The sequence below is a fragment of the Ursus americanus genome, chromosome 5 (genome assembly GCF_024610735.1).
Source record: "Ursus americanus isolate L20-20 chromosome 5, mUrsAme1.1.p, whole genome shotgun sequence".
In the NCBI taxonomy this organism is placed as follows: Eukaryota; Metazoa; Chordata; class Mammalia; order Carnivora; family Ursidae; genus Ursus; species Ursus americanus.
Genome location: NC_142131.1, coordinates 56,796,826 through 56,815,052, shown reverse-complemented (window position 1 = coordinate 56,815,052; position 18,227 = coordinate 56,796,826). Strand labels below are relative to the sequence as shown.

At 54.1% G+C, this 18,227-nt stretch overlaps 1 protein-coding gene across 1 annotated transcript in view; it reads left to right on the top strand.

The window, feature by feature from the left end:
• Nucleotides 1-18,227, top strand: part of TGFBI (transforming growth factor beta induced) — a 32,345-nt gene that overhangs the window by 7,871 nt on the left and 6,247 nt on the right. The window contains exons 3-12 of the mRNA XM_045794640.2: nucleotides 6,414-6,478; nucleotides 8,285-8,445; nucleotides 8,756-8,920; nucleotides 9,182-9,328; nucleotides 11,413-11,554; nucleotides 14,072-14,284; nucleotides 15,095-15,232; nucleotides 15,769-15,914; nucleotides 16,734-16,870; nucleotides 17,643-17,773. Of these exons, the coding sequence (XP_045650596.1) occupies nucleotides 6,414-6,478; nucleotides 8,285-8,445; nucleotides 8,756-8,920; nucleotides 9,182-9,328; nucleotides 11,413-11,554; nucleotides 14,072-14,284; nucleotides 15,095-15,232; nucleotides 15,769-15,914; nucleotides 16,734-16,870; nucleotides 17,643-17,773 (1,445 nt within the window). The remainder of the gene's footprint in view (nucleotides 1-6,413; nucleotides 6,479-8,284; nucleotides 8,446-8,755; nucleotides 8,921-9,181; nucleotides 9,329-11,412; nucleotides 11,555-14,071; nucleotides 14,285-15,094; nucleotides 15,233-15,768; nucleotides 15,915-16,733; nucleotides 16,871-17,642; nucleotides 17,774-18,227) is intronic.

Here is an 18,227-nt window from a genome sequence, read left to right as displayed (position 1 = left end):
AACTTTATTACTTGGAAATTCACACTGGTTTTTATTCCAGATCCTAAAGAGCACCGGAGTGATACAATAGCTAACCAAGCCAAGGGGGCCTGGCGGAGACAGCATCCCACTCTGCGATTCCAGGCCCCAGTCTGCTCAGTCACCATAAAAACTTTATGTGCAGCAGCTCGAGCGACGGTGCAGGAAATTGTGGTCAGGCAGCCTTGCTGCCTCCCGACAGGCCTCCTTTGTGTGAGCCCCACGAGAGGGAGGCCCGCTTCACGGCCAAGTCGGGTCGGCGTTGACATCATGGGGAGGTAATAGGCCTCGTTGGAGCTCAGACATCCTACACACGGCAGAGGCGTAGCCAGCAGGGGCGTGACCAGGTAGGGGCCATAGCGGTCCATTCCAGAAGTCTTGAAGCTGTTTCAGGAGCAGCGACACGCTCGTGAGCTCAGTAGCCATTCTGCAAAGGCAAGATGAGCTGGCAGGTCACACCCCTTTCTCTAGGAGCCAGCCTTGCTCTGCGCAAGGGCTGAGATATGAACGCTTCTCCAGCACCGCGTTAGAGCATGGAGATTCAACTTTTAGCCGAGGCAGCTGGGGTATGGCTGAGCCTGTCCATCAGCCGGCAGAGCTCTTTCCGGCGGGTCTCATGCTGGCAGGGCATCCAAGGGCATCTGCCATGAAGCTGTCCTGTCTCCCGCAACCTTGGTCCCAGGAGGATGATAAGAGGCCAGGCAGGGATGCCAGGCTCTCCCCAGACCCTGTTTCATATTCCCGTGCAGCCTCCTGGGACCCCATGGATAATGTGCTTCAAATTAACTGAGATGTGACATATACTGAACACCAGGGCTTTGCCCAACATCTTTGCTGTACAGGATTTCCTGAAGGTTCTGTCCCACTCTGTAACTTGCAAGGAGGCAGCTTAGCTGACAGGGGGGTTTTGTTCTGGTATTTCCATGAATCCGCATAGCATCTGGGGTCCTGCCCTGTGGTAGGGCGGAATAAGAGCTCTGTAAATATGTCTACATCCTAATCTCCGAACCTGTAACTAAAGGAAAATGAGCCTTTGCTGATAGGATTAGGTTAAGGATCTTGGGATGGGAAGATTCTCCTGGGTTATCTGGTGAGCTCCATGTCGTTCTAAGGGTCCTTATAAGTAGGAAGCGGGAAGGTCAGATTCAGAGAAGGAGATGAAGTTGGACTAATGGGATCACAGGCCAAAAAGTGCGTGCTAGCCTCCAGAAGCTGAAACAGACAAGGGGTACGTTCTCCCCTAGAGCCGCTCGAGGGAACACAGCCTTTGCTTTTAGCCTCATAAGGCCACTTTTTGGCTGCCATCCAGAATTGTAAGGTGACAAGTGTGTGTGGTTTTAAGCCACCAAATCTGGGATTATTTGTGACTGCAGCAATGGGAAACCAATGCAGGCCCTGTCTGTTGCGTTCTATAGGTTGCATTTTATGGAGGATTTGTTTACCACACGGTGACTTGATCAGTGGTCTCATATAGGACGTTGCTTTCAATGACGTTATTAACCGAACTACAATTTTCAAGTTTATACCTAACTTTTTTTTTAAAGCTCAACAGCTGAGCACTTAGTAAATACCAAGCATCTGTGAAGTGCTGTTCATATGTGAGCCCACTGAATTCCCATAGTCACCCTATGAGAGCGGTCTGATTATTAGCCCATTTACTGATGGGGAGACTGAGGCTCAGAAAGCCTAATGAGTGTGCTCGAAGTCGTCCGCTGGGTAGCGGGTGGGGGCAGGTCTAGCTACTCTGCTGTGCTTCCTCCGGGGAGAGTTAAACCTAGCAGCTAATTTTAGTCCTGTGAGGAGATCCACAGGTGAGCAGCCCTTTAGGGCCCGGGTGACCTGCCCCACCCACATCGCTCTCTACAGCCCTAAAATCTCCGCCTGAATGTCCCAGAGACAAGGCCTCCTGAGGGGCAGCAGAGGCCCTTTGGCCCAGAGTCACCAGCCTTCTTCTGGTTGCTCAGCCCCGGTCTGGTGATCATTCTGCCCCCTGCTGCGTGGGGACACCCTGGTCCGATGAAGGGCATGGGAACTCAAGAGAGACAGTGTCCAGGAGCCCCCAAAATGCCCTCACACACTGCATACACACCGATTGTCACCAAACGCATAAGTACATTTTTCAAAGGCTCTGTCTTCCTCATGAAGCGAGCCGGACCCTGGTTAGCGATGGGGCCTTTGGTGGTGGCCATTAGGTTAAAGTGAGCCCCTTTTCATCGGGGAGCTGAAGATTTTGATTTTCTGCTGGAGACTTAAGAAAGCTGAGCTGAGTTTCCAAGGCCAGGAGAGCAGAAAAGGAACCACTCCAGGCCGGCAGTCCGTGGGGGACGGCTTCATGTCTAGACGATATCGGGCTGTGTTTGCTCTGCGATTCTGCTTGGAAATCATGACACGCTGAGTGGTTTACCTTCTGTCGCGGGAAACTGGAGCTCAGACTGCATTCCTTGCTCCGCCTACTTCCAGAGTTTGGCGAGTCCCTAGACACTGACAGCCGTGACAACGAGCCAGAACTGCAAAGTGCACTTGGGCAGACTGATTGTCTTAACTTACTATATTAACTTCTTGGAAAATCATTTTGGGGAAAGAACTAGCAATGCTTCTGTCTGTCTCTGATCATGAGTCACACTCCAGAGGGGAATGGCGGAGAGCCTCCCAGCCACCTCTGTCCTTAGAGCTTGGATCGATGCTGTCTCTGCCTTCCTCCTTTAAATGCCCTTCTAGATTGGGCACCTTCCCTCACCTTCTTCCTTAAATGGTTCTTCAGACCAGGGAAACTGGAACAAGAATATTTCTGTCCCATTGTCCTAGAGAGGTTCTTTTTCTGACTGAGGTTTTTACTTACTGGACCGTGTGAGGTCGAAGAGAAGCCCATAGCCTCCCATCAGAGCAGCTTTCCCTGATGAGATGCAGTTCAGAGACCAGTAGGTTGGTCCTCTCTGCACAGGGAGGCCAAGGAACTGGGGAGATGCAGATGGAGGGTCCCATAGTTTCCATTCTTACCACCTTCATCCTAGAGAGAAGGTATCAGACCCGTGACCCTGTGATGGCCCCATCTCCCCGCAGCACCCGTGTTCTCCTCAGGGCCAGAGCTCAAGGGGAATGGCATGTGGGCTGAGAACAGGCACCACGAGTCCAGTGAGGTTTGGTCAAGATTGTCTCAATGGACCATCTTCTCAGTCTGCAGTTTCCAGCTGCCCTCTGCTTCTCTGGGGCCATGCAGACAGTTCTGAGCAGAGCTGGTATTGTGGGGACAGTTGGGAATAGGGAAATTGCCAGCTGAGGAAGCCTCTCAGCCCAGAAGCCTGCCAGGCTGGGGGTGAGAGGCATGGCTCACGCCTGCACACCTAGGGAGTGCCAAGGATGCCAGACTGTGGCAGCAGGAGGGCAGAAGAGGGAGAGGCCAGCGGGAGGGGAGGACGAGGGGAAAGCTTCCTCGCAGAGCCACACTTGGTTAACCAGGGAAAAGCCTTCGGCTGGCGGACTGAGCTCCGCTGGCGGCACTGTGCCACCCGTATCCGGCCGCTGTGGGGTTCAGGTGCAGAGCCCTCAGGGAAGGGGGGCCGATGAGGTGGGGGGTTTTGTCCACACTGAAGAGAGCACCTGTGTCCTCTCAGTGTCAGATCAGTCTGCTTGCCCCCAGTCTGTACGTTGCCAAGAGCAATGGAAAGGGATTGGACTTGATGAAATCCCAGGGGGGGGTTCTAGGTCTGCCCCTACCCAGCTGTGATCTTAAGAAGCCCTTCTGCCCCTGAGAACCCTTGCAGCTTTCTAATTCCATCCTAAGTCTCCTCCACACTGAGACTTTTCTGCTTAGATCTGTTCCTCCTCCCAGCCCTTCAGCCCCTCAGCCCCTTTTCTCCCCACATGACCCACTGCCACCAGCCCCCACGCACATGTACACACAGCCACAGGAACCAGGGGGTCCGCACTTGGCCAGTTGGCTCTCTCTGTCCTCAGTGAAATTCTGGTGAAGTCGCCTGAGCTGTGGAACTCTCCCTTGGTTTTTTGCTTTTTGGTTTTTTGTTTTTTGTTTTTTGTTTTTTTTGAGATGGAACTCAAAAGCCGACACCCTGGAAGAATTGTTGGCCAGCACAGCTGGAGGTTCGAACGCCTTTAGTGTGTGGCACCCCTATGCCCGGGGGCCCCCTGGGATGCAGAGAGCTTTGAGGAGAAGACCCATCCTCCAACTGTAGTGTCACCCAGGCACTTTGAGAAAGAAGCTAAGCTTTGGCAGACTTGACCTTAATCCCACATCTCTAACCCCAGCCACAGAGCCCTGGTGTTTATCAGAGAAGCCCTGGGGTCTGGTGCATGCGTGTCGCCTGGTCTATGGGCCTAGCGCTTGGAGCTCTCCCGAGATTTAGCTGGGAGAAGCCGGCAGACAGTCTCCTTCAAAAGACAGTTTCTCTGCCCCCTAGAAATAATCCCAGTGACTAGAACCGTGAGTGTGAGATTGGAACGAACCTTGGAGACCACCTTGTTTAACCTCACCCCATTTCTCAGATGAGGCAACTGAGACCCTGAGAAAAGTGGACCTTTGAGGTCACCCTGCTAGTTACCGATGGGTCACAAGCCAGGTCCCCAGCATGTTTCTATGACACCGAACTGCCTTTGAAAGTTTGTGTATCAGTCAAATCTTATTTCATTGCAGAAGATGACTTTAGTTTCTGAAAATAAAATTGTGGGTCAGTCAAGGCAAGTCCTGAGTCTGTTTAGCTCATATAAGTAGAGCCCTTACAGGTATGGGGATGAAAGGTTAGAAAGGAGCAGGATAGGGGGAAGGCTGGAGAGAAGGAGGATGAGATGGGTGGGAGGACAGAGGGAGCAGGGCAAAGATGGAGGTACGTGCCTTGTCACTCTTCAGCCATTTCCTAGGGGACCCACTTCTGGCAAAGTGATTCCGTAGCTCCCTGGCAGCCCGAGAATCTTTGCCAGTCTTTCTCTGAAACCTCCCCCTGGACAACAGATGAAGTAGGCTTCCTCTTCTCATGACTCACAGGGGCTTCCCTGAGATGACTCCAATTGAATTAATAAGAGCAGAATGGCTTGGGTGCGTTGAGAGCACCCTGCCCGCCTCCAAAGCCCTATTTCTTCCCTGTCTGTCTGCCTGTCTTCCATTGAGGTCATTAAACATCCTGGGAGAGCTCCGTGGTGGGCAGTTCCATGGTAAAACCTGCTGCAGTCCAAGCCCCAGCTGTCTCCTGTCCCAAAGGGTGAATCCCTGTACAGGAAGAGAAGGGACAGGACATGGCCACTTGCTACTGGTTCCAAGGCTGTCAGAGGCCTGTGCTCACAGTGCCAGTGGGGGCTGGCCTTACACAGAACCTGGGAAGTTGATGAGAAGCAAGTCTTTCTTAGCTGTAAGCTTTTCGAACACTTACTTCCTTGCCATACAATTTGAAATTCAGTCTCTTGGGCTTCCCCAGAACAGTGGGTTCGCCAAAGCTGTGTGTTTCAGACCTCCAGGGAATGTTGACAGACGTTCCGTAATGGGCTGGCCTGAGTTGGGAGAAGAGAAAGTTTAAGGTTTTTCCGCCAAATGGTTTCACAGTTTAAAACTGTATAGTGCCAGTCTCATTTTCATCTGGATAGCAAAGAATCTCGCAAACGGGTGGTCTCGGTGGCCTCCTAGAAGGACGATGGGGTGGTTGAGGGATGAGGTTGAATGGAGAACACTTTGCTATGTATTCCGTTGTACATTTTCGATTTGAAACCACATCAATGTTGTGATTAAGATCTTGTTTTCAAGTTGAAGAAATGAAAAAGAAGCCAAAGGAGCTTTGTTTTTATTTTAATTTTAAAAGTTTTGAAGTTTAATTGTAGAGACAGAAAAACGTGAAGATCGTCTCTATGCTATCCTCCTTGGTTATGAAAGCGGAGAGATAGATGAGCATGAGATTTAGTCTAATGGCCACTGCAGGATACACACATAGGTTTTACGGAGGGGGGAGCAGAGACGCAGGGAGGAGACAGGACTGGCAGGGGAGGTCCGAGTGGGTTAGTGGCAGATTCAACCGGAACAGGGTCCAGGACGCCCCCCTTCCTCCCCACAGCCGCTCAAGAATGCCAACCATGGGGTTCACCCTGAGTGATGCTGGAGACAAATTCCTGGTGGGTGTGTCTTCTAATCCCCCATGGAACGTGCTGCTGCAGTCCCACTGGGATTGCTGTAGGGGTGGCAACCACTGGGAACATTCTCCAAAGCTGAGGAGGAGTGACAAGCTCCTTGCTCCAAAATGCACTGATATACTAATACGGCCGCGTGAACAGTCTCCTTCGAGAGCAGCCTGTTGTACCATCATTTCCCTTCCTCTGTCTGTGGGGGCCTCTCTTCCCGACGACAGCGAGGAGGAGGGAAGCCCTGCGTCGCCCTCACATATGTGTCTGTCTCACTGCAGAGTCATCAGCTATGAGTGCTGTCCTGGGTACGAAAAGGTGCCAGGAGAGAAGGGCTGTCCCGCAGGTGAGTAAGCCAGGCCTGGCACGTTGGTGCTGGGACGGAGAGGGAGGCAGGGAGGGAGGAGCACCCACGAAACAGTCCATCCAGATGGGAGTCCGGGCGACAGGGCTGCGTGGACATCTTTCCTGCATGCCCTCTGGCTCCAGGCGGGGTCCAGATCATGGAAGCTGGGAGCAGGGGGCTTCCCGCCCTGCTCCTTCCTGAGCGAGCTGACCTCCTTACGAGGCTGGTGCAACCGACTCCAATTCCAGCTTGCCCCTGCTTGCCTCCCAGGCCTGGGCTGTTGTCTCTGGCTGGGAAGGATTCTGACTACACCCAGCACTTCTGATCAGCTCTGCTGGAGAGCCAGTCTGGAGCACCTAGCCACCCCCTCCTCCCTCTGTCCTTCGGAGTCCATAGGGAGGAGGGTGGTAGACCAGCACAGGGAACCACGCGTGGCCACAGGGGCCAAAGACTGGGGCACCTGAGAATTTTATCAGAGGCCTTCCCTTAAGCATCCCCCTCAGGGACTGTGCAGAGGGGTAGTTTTAACTTCTAAATTTTGCTATTTATTCCTTGAGAATGTGGGATGGACTTGAAGGGGCAGTTTGGTGCCAAGGTTACAAGGGGGTGTGGTTGGCATGGGGATGGGGGGCTTAGATGGAAGGGCAAGTGGGAGAATGGGCAAGAGGAGAATGACCTTAGCAGGGGAGCTCACGCCCTGTAGGAGGGGAAGGCCTCCTAAGCCTCAGGCCGCTTTTAGGGTTTTTTTTCTTTTTTAGAGGTTTTATTTATTTATTCGACAGAGATAGAGACAGCCAGCGAGAGAGGGAACACAAGCAGGGGGAGTGGGAGAGGAAGAAACAGGCTCATAGCAGAGGAGCCCGATATGGGGCTCAATCCCATAATGCGGGGATCACGCCCTGAGCCAAAGGCAGACGCTTAACTGCTGTGCCACCTAGGCACCCCCGCTTTTAGGGTTTTAGGAAATAACATTTTATTGCTCGTAAATAGACAAAGAACCTGGAAGATTTGTAATGGTCTTTCATTCCAGTAGAGGCCATTAGGAAACCAGTTTCAACAACTAGATAAATCTGAAAGCCCAGTTTATAACTAGGATATCTATTTTGGTGTACATTCCTGCTGGTATTATGTAAATATCTATGGACAGGGGCGCCTGGGTGGCTCAGTCGGTTAAGCAACTTTTGGCTCAGGTCAGGTTCTCAGGGTCCTGAGAGGGAGAGCATTGGGCTCTGCGCTCAGTGAGGAGTCTGCTTGAGATTCTCTCTCCCTCTTCCCCTCCCCCTATTTACACTCTCTCTTTCTTTCTCAAATAAATAAATAAATCTTTAAATGTCCGTGAACAGAAGCTTCATTTTCCTGTGGCTAAAATGATGAAAAGTGACAAATTATTAGAATCTGAGCAGGGAGGTGTTTAACCTCTAGAGCTGCTTTAAGGAGCAGGTAACAAGGACGCCTGGGTGGCTCAGTCAGTTAAGCATCTGCCTTTGGCTCGGGTCATGGTCTCAGGGTCCTGGGACGGAGTCACGTATCGGGCTCCCTGCTCAGTGGGGAGCCTGCTTCTCCCTCTCTCTCTTCTGCTCCCCCTGCTTGTGCTCTGTCTCTCCCTGTCAAATAAATAAATAAGATCTTAAAAAAAAAAAAAAAAGGAATATGTGACAAGCTTTAGGCTGGCCCGTGGTGGCCGTCCCTGGGCTTTCCCGCACACCTGTCCTGCAGAGTACCGTGCGTTCCGCAGACCAGGCAGTGTGCGGTCTGCTTGGGGTGGGCCCCACGGGTCCATCCCTCCTCTGTCCTCTGCCCCCGCAGCCCTACCTCTCTCGAACCTTTACGAGACCCTGGGCGTCGTTGGATCCACCACCACTCAGCTGTACACGGACCGCACGGAGAAGCTGAGGCCCGAGATGGAAGGACCCGGCAGCTTCACCATCTTCGCCCCCAGCAACGAGGCCTGGGCTTCCTTGCCAGCTGTGAGAGGAGAGCCTTACTTCCTGTGGGGGGTGGGGGGCTGGCGGGCGGGAAGCAAGACACTCTGTAGTGATTTCCCACTGTTGCAGGAAACTTTTTCCTTGAGCCCTCAGATGAAGTCAGGGAACTTGAGTTAAAATACACCTCCCTAGATGGCTTCCAGTGCCCCACCCGTCCCAGGGAGCAGACAGATGTTGTGTTCAGGGAGGAGGGGTCCTTGGTTTCAGAAGCACCTTTCCCCGGGTAGCAAGTAGCCACCTCGTGCACCTGTGGTCTGCAGCCCCCTAACTGCCCCTTGGGCCTTCCTTCTAGGAAGTACTGGACTCCCTGGTGAGCAATGTCAACATCGAGCTGCTCAATGCCCTTCGCTACCACATGGTCAACAGACGGGTCCTGACGGACGAGCTGAAACACGGCATGGCCCTCACCTCCATGTACCAGAATTCGGGCATCCAAATCCACCACTATCCTAACGGGGTAGGGAGTCCCCAGGGACACAGCACTGCCCTTGTCCACCCTGAGCCCACACCCGGTCTGCACGTGGGGATGGTCTCTGGGGTGTCGTTCTGCGGGTGAGGGATGCTGGAGGTAATCCCTGCCTCCCGCACCTGCTTCTCCCCACACCCTCTAGCGCCACAGCCGTGGGACCCACCTGCTGCCCTGTGGTTTCCCCTGCCGGGGCTTTGAGCCCATACCTCTGGTAGGCGAACTGCTCATCCTCACTTCTTCTCTGGACAGATTGTGACCGTGAACTGTGCTCGGCTGCTGAAAGCTGACCACCACGCCACTAACGGTGTGGTGCACCTCATTGACAAGGTCATCTCCACCGTCACCAACAACATCCAGCAGATCATCGAGATCGAGGACACCTTCGAGACCCTTCGGGTGAGGGACTGCCGTGGGAGGGGGCCCGCCCTGGGGACACACCACCTCTCAGAAGGGCCTCCTTCTGCGGGAGAAGCAGAGGACGTCTCTTCATGGGCATTTAGGAGATGTGTAGCAAGTTCTTTTAAGAGCCCGTGAACATGGAGGGCCCACTCATCAGGCTCTCAGCTTGACCACAGTGAAACACCCTAATCCTCTGCTGGGAAATTCCCTCTGCCCGTCCTCTCCTTTGCAAAGCTGTCCTTTCGTGACTCCCCTGGAATGTTCAGTAGTCTGCAGCTGCAGCACGGAGGGTCCCTTTGAGCCCTAGGCTGCCTGGGCCTGCACCTCGGGCTCCAGAGGTGAGAGGGCCCCTCCCCCCCAGGGGGCACTTCCCATATGCATATCCGACGCTAGAATAACATCAGGCTTCATGATCTTCTGGACCGTGTGTCTCCGCCAGGGGACCTCTGCTCCAGCCTTCCTAAGGTTTCCTTGGCGCCCAGACCAGCAGAAAGGCCATGGGAGTCTGGGTTTGGCTTCTGACCGCTCCGCAGCCACAGAATACCTTTCCTTCTGCCCTGCCCAGCAGGCGTTTGTCTTAGAACTGGAGCAGCAAGCAGGCATTGCTCTTGGCAGTGGCTGCTCAGAGGAAGTGAACACAGGCTGCCCTGTCAGGGGTTTTGCCCTGATTCAAGGAGAACTTCCTGACCGCAAAGGATACCGAAGGGGGGGGGTGGTTCCTCCCCTGGAGATCTCCAACACAGAGAGACAAACACCCTCAGGCCAGGCTGGCATGGAGGTGGCCTCAGGAAGCAGCTCTGCGGGGGACCCTGCTGTCTAAGTTCTTCCCCTTCTTCCCTTCTGGGTCACTCCAAGGTCAGAGGTCTGCAAGGGAGTGATGTCTGCACAAAGTTGGTGGCCCCCTTGATTAACTGTGGTTGATTCCCACTGAGTAACCTCCCCTTACTGTTTAGGTTTGACAAATATTCCCTCTTTTCTTCCTTCCCTTTGGGCCTCCCTAACACCCACCTTCCTTCCACTAACACATACTTAGTAACACCTGCTACTTGCCCGGTATTGTTCCGTGTGCCGGGGGTACACAGGTGAACGAGACAGATTTCTGTCCTCGGTGGCACTTTTGTTCTTCCTGGGGAGACAGACCAGATGCACACGAGGTAGCCGTGGGCAGGGCTGGGCATCGTGAAGTCAGGGAGTGGTGAGCTGAGGGGGCCAGTTGGCACTGGCTGCTCAGGGAAGGTCTCTCTGGAAGAGGTGACTTTGGATCTGAGGCGTGAAGGATGAGAATGGACAGTTACGTGACATGCAGGGTCAGAGCACAGCACGCAGAGGGGTGAACACGAGCAAAGGCTCAGGAGCAGGAACAGCAAGAAGAAGTCGGGCAGGACCAGAGTGAAGACACCTGCACAGCTCGAGCGTGAGGTGGGAGCAGCCGGGCCGGCAGGGGCCAGACCCTGCAGGGCTGCAGACTGGGCAGAGGGCTGTAGCTCCATCCCCAGGGCAGCAGGAGGCCCTTGCTGCTTTTAGAAGCTCCTCGGGCTGGTCTGTAGAAGCAGGGGATGTGATGCTTCCGCTCCTGGAGCTCACACAAATAGTATTGTGTAACTAGTTAAGCGTTAGGAGCTAGTTAAGTGTAACGCGAGGAGGACGGCAAGCTGTGAAAATACCTACCACAGGCTCATTTTCGTCGGGGGCAGTGGCAGGGGGGAGGGGTGATGATGGGGGGAACGCCAAGTTGGCTACCTAGAGAGGTGGCATTGTAGTCAAGTCCTAATGAAGGGACAGGAGTCAGAGAAGCAAGGAAAGGAGGAAGGGCAGAGGGAATGGCGTGGCCAAAGCCTGGGGGCGGGCAGGCCAAAGGCACAGGAAGTAACTGAGAGATGGCCAGAGTGGTGGGAGCTCAGGCCTGGCAAGGTCCCCGGAAGCCATGGTGAGAGGTGAGCTTTGGTCTCTTGTCATTTCATCTTGGGTTCTACAAGAGTCTGGAGCCCTTTGAGGGAGGCCTGGTGAGGCCGTATATGACTCCTGTCTGTGGAGCACCCCAGAGCCTTCAGGAAACATTTCATCCTCTCCCCGCCCCGCAGGCTGCCGTGGCCGCATCTGGGCTCAACACTGTGCTCGAAGGTGATGGCCAGTTCACGCTCTTGGCCCCTACCAATGAGGCCTTTGAGAAGATCCCTGCGGAAACCTTGAACAGGATCCTGGGTGACCCAGAAGCCCTGAGAGGTGAGCACCCTTCAGCTCCTGCTACTGCTTCATCCGAGCGGCCAGACTGAGCCCAAGGCCTGCTGTTGTACGAGACGGACACCACCTGCCATCCTGTCCCATTGCTCCCAACTGGCCCTGTCTCTGCAGAGGCCAGAGCAGAGCCGTGGTCAGAGGGACAAGGAGAGAACCAGCAGTCTTTTTCTAGCAACAGTTGTGCTGAGGAGCAAGGCAGGGCTGGAGGTCCAAAGCAGGTCCTGGCCAGACTCAGAGAGAGCTAAAGGCCCAGATGCTCAAAGCCAGAGCAAGGCTGCCAAGCGGGCAGCAGCTTGGACGTGTGGGGAGGAGATGGCAGGTACTGCCGTCTTTGGAATGGGGCCATCGTGCTGACCCTTGAACTCTTCCCGTCTGGCCAGGGACCTCATGGATAATCCAGAATTACAATTGATAATGGTTATAGTTGATCTTGACTTTTCATAGCTGGGTCCTTCCATGCCTCCTCAGTGAGCTGCTAAGTTAGGGGTGTATTGATTGTTGCTGGAGGAGAGGGAGGGACCCAGCATGTGCGAGAGGGGAGAGGAGCGAAGGCGGGGCTTGGCCACTGAGCTGCTGCCTGCTGACCCCTGAGTCTCCCGCAGAGAGGAGTAGCCCCCTGGTCCCCTGCGGACCCCAAACACACTTATCCTCCCAAATACAATCCACGGATGACTTCATTTCGTTTGAGTCTATTAAACCCACCTGCAAGCTGTATGATCTAAAATACCTACTGCCTTTCAGATGCCCGATAACTGTAAAGTGTTCTCCTTGCAGCCACGCAGGGCTGGCGAGGGCACATGTCTAAAAGCACAGATGGGGATCTCTTGGGTCCAGATGTTGTGGTGCCTCCGTGCCTGGCCTGTGGCAGGAACCGAGGCTCCAGGAGGGAACGTGGTACAGACTTGTCTTCAAGGAAGTTTAAGCCTGGTTGGGATTTAAAACAGGTCATGGGATCTGAAATGGTGAGCGCTATGACACAGATGCCCCCACGATGGTGGGGGTGGGGCACGTGCAGCCAGAGGGGTCCTGAGGCCTCCTGAAGGAGCGGAGACGTGGGCACATCTCAGCACATTGAACTTTCTGTTTAGAGCTGTGTTCTCTCTAAAACCGGTCTTGTACAGAGTACATTTTCGTCTTTGAAGATATCAGAACTCTTACTGTAAGAAAAAGACAGCCCTAATTTATTCTTTTTGCACATCGGCCTTTTCCTGCTCAGTAACCAGTTTGCTGTAAGCAAAGGCCCTCGGGATGGGGCTGTAGCTGGCTGGCTCAAAGGCAGCGGGACAGGAGTCCAGCCCAACAGGCTTGGCTCTTTCTAGTGGGTTGGCAGACAGGCGACAGTCAGCCTTGGGCTGGCGTGTCTTGTTTGAAGACTGGCTTCCAGCCCTGCCCTGCTCTCCCTCCCCGCGGCCCTAGCAGGTCACCCTTACCCCACCCAGCCTTTACTTTCCTCGCCTTAGGAGCTAAATCACTGAGACCTCGTTGCCATGGCAGCCTGGCTGTCCTTTCCCGTCCCGCCAGCTGAATGGCTCTCAAGTCCCCTGACACTCGTGCGGGAGCCCCGTGGCTCTGCAGGCCCTCGGAGCTTCCTCCTGTCCGTGACAGTGCGGTTTTGGTTCCCACACTCAGCACAGACTGAACTCGCCCCTGTGGCGAGACTGTAAAACAAAGGGCCCTGGTGACCTTGGGCAGCGGCAGTCCGGGAACCTGCCCTGCCTGGCAGGGGTCTTGTCCCCCCCACTGCTTCTTGCAGCTTCCTCGGGACCCCCAACCTCTACCCTGTCCCTGGAGGCCACTTGGACAAGGAAATAAATGATTCTATTGATGACTTTTGGGTGGGGCGAAGGGAGTGGCAAAGACCGTGTCTTCTTGATCACCATCCCCAAGCCCGAAGAAAGACCCTGGCAGCTAGTAGACCCTTGGGTAAAATGAACAAAAACAGGTAGAACGTGCAGATCATCTAGAGCTCTCATTTGCTATGGTCTGCATCTTTCCATACCACGTTTTACGTTGTTCTAAAGGTCAGCAGATACGGAGTCCCAGGGTGAACTTGTTTTGAGGTTCAGGTGCTAGTAAGAGAGATCAATCTCGAGTTCGGGTGCTAATGAGCTAGTCACTCATGTTTGTTAGGTGTTTCCCCTGTTGTCGGGCACTGGGCTGGGTGCTTTTCCATTCCGGGTCCCTGTCCCCCTTACACCATCTCCAGGTTTATCTTTGCCTGAGGAGGAAGCTCCCAGAGACTCAGTGACTTGCCCAGGGTCCCACAGCGGGTACGTGGCCGAGCTGGAATTCAGACTCAGGTAGTCTGCCTGCTGAGTGTGGCTAGTGACAGGGGGCAGCAGCAGGAGGAGAGGAGGCCCCAGGCTGCACAGTTGCCCCAGCCTCATCTGAAGGTCAGCATCAGAGAGAATAGAATCCTCACAGCCACGGAGGCTGCGAGCTGGCCTCTGAGATCAGCCTAGAGCCGGCACTGCCTTGACCTGTGTCCTGTTCGCCCCCCAGACCTGCTGAACAACCATATCCTGAAGTCGGCCATGTGTGCAGAAGCCATCGTTGCAGGGATGTCCATGGAGACCCTGGAGGGCACTACGCTGGAGGTGGGCTGCAGCGGGGACATGCTCACCATCAATGGGAAGGCCATCATCTCCAATAAAGACATCCTGGCCACCAATGGTGTGATCCACTTTATCGATGAGCTGCTCATCCCAGACTCAGGTGAGCCAGGCCTCTGGGGCCATGATCCTGCTGTCCCCTTTGTCATCCATGATGAGGACACTTGGGGAATTCAGGGATCTCGAGGGCCATTTCCTTGCCTGCATCCAGCTCACAGCCTCTCAGGAGAGAGGGCCTGGGTACCTGGCAGGTTGTGGCCAGACTGTGAGGGATCTTGAGCTATGGGCCTGGGAGTCCAGGCATCACTTTGGAGGCATTGGAAGCTGTTGAGGGGAGCTGGTGGGAGTGACTCCACCACAGAAGCCATTTAGGAGATTTGCCCACTCTGATCGGGCACAGAGAGCCTGATCTCCGAGCATTTGTCCTGTCACTGGTGACCAAGCATCCCAGGGTCCCTGCCCCTAGGAGGAATGATTGAGTGGGCTTTGGCTTGGGCTTTATTCAGCAGGCTAGCCCCATTCTGGAATTCTAGGGAGGTCGGTTGCCCAGGATGAAGCAATGTCATTGGAGAAAACCAAGCCAAAGGAAAACTTTCTGTGGGTGTGGCCCCTGGCATTATCTGCTCCTCAGAAGCCACGGCACATCACTGCCACAGGCCTTAGATGGCACCCTGCCCAAGGGTGGGGACAGAGGTCCGCCTCTGCCTCCTGAACCTCACCTCACTCCCCTGCCCAGTGAGACCTGGGGGACCGGTGGCCCGATGACACGAGCCCGCTGTGCCCCAGCGGGCCTGAGAGAGCTGTTGACTCACGAGATGACATTCCTGCTGGTGTGCGTCATGCTGTGGGGCGGACGGAGGGTAAATGAAAACAGTACTTGTAACTTTCGAACCTGCGTTCTCTTTCCTTGCAGCCAAGACGCTGTTTGAGTTGGCCGCAGAGTCGGATGTGTCCACAGCCGTTGACCTTTTCAGACAGGCTGGCCTCGGCACTCATCTCTCCGGAAAGGAGCGGTTGACCCTCCTGGCCCCCATGAATTCCGTATTCAAAGGTAATGTGGCGAAGGCAGCCCCAGGAGCCGGTCACCTCCACGGCACCCCGCGGAACATTAGTGCTTCCACCCAGCTCAACCGAAACCCCAGGGGCTCTGCTGTATCGTTCGGCAGAGCAGAGAATGCATTTGGGGGTCTGGTCCTCAGAATTCAAGAGTTTGCATCTGGCTGGAGAGCAGAGCGCTCTCTTGCCTTTTTATTTGCAGAATCAACTGCTCATGTGATCATCAGAAGGTCAGAGTGAGGATACAGCTGAGCCTTGGCCGAGGGGAAGGCGGAGGAGGGGACCAAGTGGTGTCCGTGCCTTCCCCTCCCTCTACGGGCAAGACTCCAGACACCCACGATTATCTAGACCTTCTTTTGTTTGGTTGATTTGCTGGAGACACCAGATGTTAAGGAATATTGGCAGCCTCGCTGGATTTCTCAATCTCCCATTTCCAAACTCAAGGACGGTTGGGCTTCTCTCTGCGTTTGTCTCTCATTCTCTTCCTTTCTGGAGCGTGCCTCTGGACCTAAACCATACCTTCTCTTGCAGATGGAACCCCTAACATTGATTCACATACAAAGAATTTGCTTCTGAATCACATGATTAAAGACCAGCTGGCCTCCAAGTATCTGTATCATGGACAGACCCTGGACACTCTGGGTGGCAAAAAACTGAGAGTTTTTGTTTATCGCAATGTAAGTCTTGGCTCCTAAATCATGATCTTTCTTTGTCTCAGCTCTAAGAAATGGAAACTGAATTAGTGAAATATATATATATATTTTTTTAATTTTATGTAAGTCCTCAAAAGCAGAAGCTTGCCTGAGAACTGGTTTCTAATAAGAAAGGAAGGGATTTCTGGAAATCTGACTTGAAAGGATCAAAATGGGATCCTGCAGAAGGATTAGAATCTCCTTTGCGGGAGGCCTTTGGGAATAAATCACGCAGCTGTCTGAGCCGACTAGGCAGACGGTGGTCCACATCGAGCTCAGCATGATAAACAGGGGAGCTATGAATCCTTAGCTTATGTGAGGAGAAGCCCCCTGAATAGAAGCACTGGTCCAAAAGGTTTTCTTCTCTCTTCTGTCTCTTTCCTGTCTTCAAACCCAACAGTTACTCTGAAATATCAACCAGAAAGCACAATACAACACAGCCGTTCCTTGGGACCAGCCAGTACCATCGACTAAAGATGGTCATCATCTGTTAAATAAAGAATTCAGTAGAGTTGATCTGTTGATTTGATCATTGTCAATGGACCTCCCATGTCATGTGATAGTCTCATCGTGGGGCCTCTCTATAACTCTAGTGGGGCCCAATGGCCCTTTCTCCTTAGGAAACACTATTTTTATTTTTCCTTCCCTGGAGAAAGCACAACATTTTATCCTAGTCGTAATGACCCATTCTGGTGTATATTCACTGATCTTTGTGGATGAAGACAGCAGCGTGTACCCTGAGCACGTCAGGAGGCCCACATACTGGTGGATGACCTGCCTTGTGTCTGCCCCTCTCTGGCACAGAGCCTGTGCATCGAGAACAGCTGCATTGCCGCCCATGACAAGAGGGGGAGGTACGGGACGCTCTTCACCATGGACCGAATGCTCACCCCTCCAATGGGGACCGTCATGGACGTCCTGAAGGGGGACAATCGCTTCAGGTAACCAGCCTCATCCCAGGGAAGACTCCTGCCAAGTGGTCATGCCGGGTCAGGACGCTGGGTCTCAGCTATCCAGCTCCCCTCTTCCTCAGGGGTTCAGTGAACATTGGCGGTGCCTTGGTGACCTTCCGGGCTGGGGATCTGGGAGGGGTGAGGGTCACGCTGGAAGCTTGGGTTGAGAAGAGGGCTTATTTCTGGACTGTAATCCCCACATCCTTGGGAACAGGGAGGGGGCTGCATTTGCACACTGAAGTGCAAGAAAGACACCACACTCTCATCTTAAAGTCCCAAGTAAGCCGAGAGCACCTGGTTTTGAGTGTGGGATGAGTCTCAGTCTGCACAAGCTCTCCCTAGGGCACGGGAAGACTCTTTGTCGCTCCTTCTCAGGCTCCCTGTGTCACTTTGTTCTCTTACCCCTCTCTCTCCATTTCTGACTTGCTCACTCGCCCCTGGGTGCTGTGACACCAGAGCCTGGGAGACCCCCCCCCCCCTCTGCACTCCGCTCACATCCCCAGGGCCCGGTAGCTTGGCCTCTTCCTTCCTCCTTCCCCCTCTGGCCTCTGACCTCTGGCTGTTTGACACTGTTGAGCATTTATGGAGAGAAGACGCAGACTGGATCTTCCCTCTTTGTGCATGAGCAGGGGGTGAGAACCAGCAAGGGGCGTGAATTCTAGTTCTGGGCTCCACCTCCCCGCAGTGGGGAGGTGTTTGGGAAGGTGAGCACCCCCTCCCTGCCACAGGCAGGTGACATTTTCTCTGTGCGTCTCCACAGCATGCTGGTAGCCGCCATCCAGTCTGCCGGGCTGACAGAGACGCTCAACAGGGAAGGGGTCTACACAGTCTTTGCTCCTACGAATGAGGCCTTCCAATCCATGCCACCAGAAGAGCTGAACAAACTCTTGGGTAAAGACCAAGCGAAGTATATTTCACACGGTTTCTAAAGTGACTGGAGCAGTCAGGGGACCAGCAGGAAACTGGGGGCACATTACCCAGGGTTTGACCAAAAGGGACTTAATGAGGAGACTGTTTGCAGAAGTGTGGGCAGGAGTTAGGGACCAGCAAAGGATGATGACACCTGAGGAAAAGTGTTTCCCACCCCAGGCCAGGGATGGGGAGGCTGCGGGAGGAGGGGACAGGGAGAACCCGAGCTCGGAGGAGGGGTACGGGACAGCAACCAGAGCCACCTGCGGCTTCTGGCAGAACCAAGGCAAGGGGGCCAGGACTCCCTTAGCCTCCTTGCTCTCCTCCCCCATGCCCATTGTGTGGACCTCCTGTCAGCTATGAAAGGATGTGCTTCACAGCAGTCAGGCTCCCCGGGCACCACACAGGGCAGAGAAGAGTAGAGAGGCATTGACTG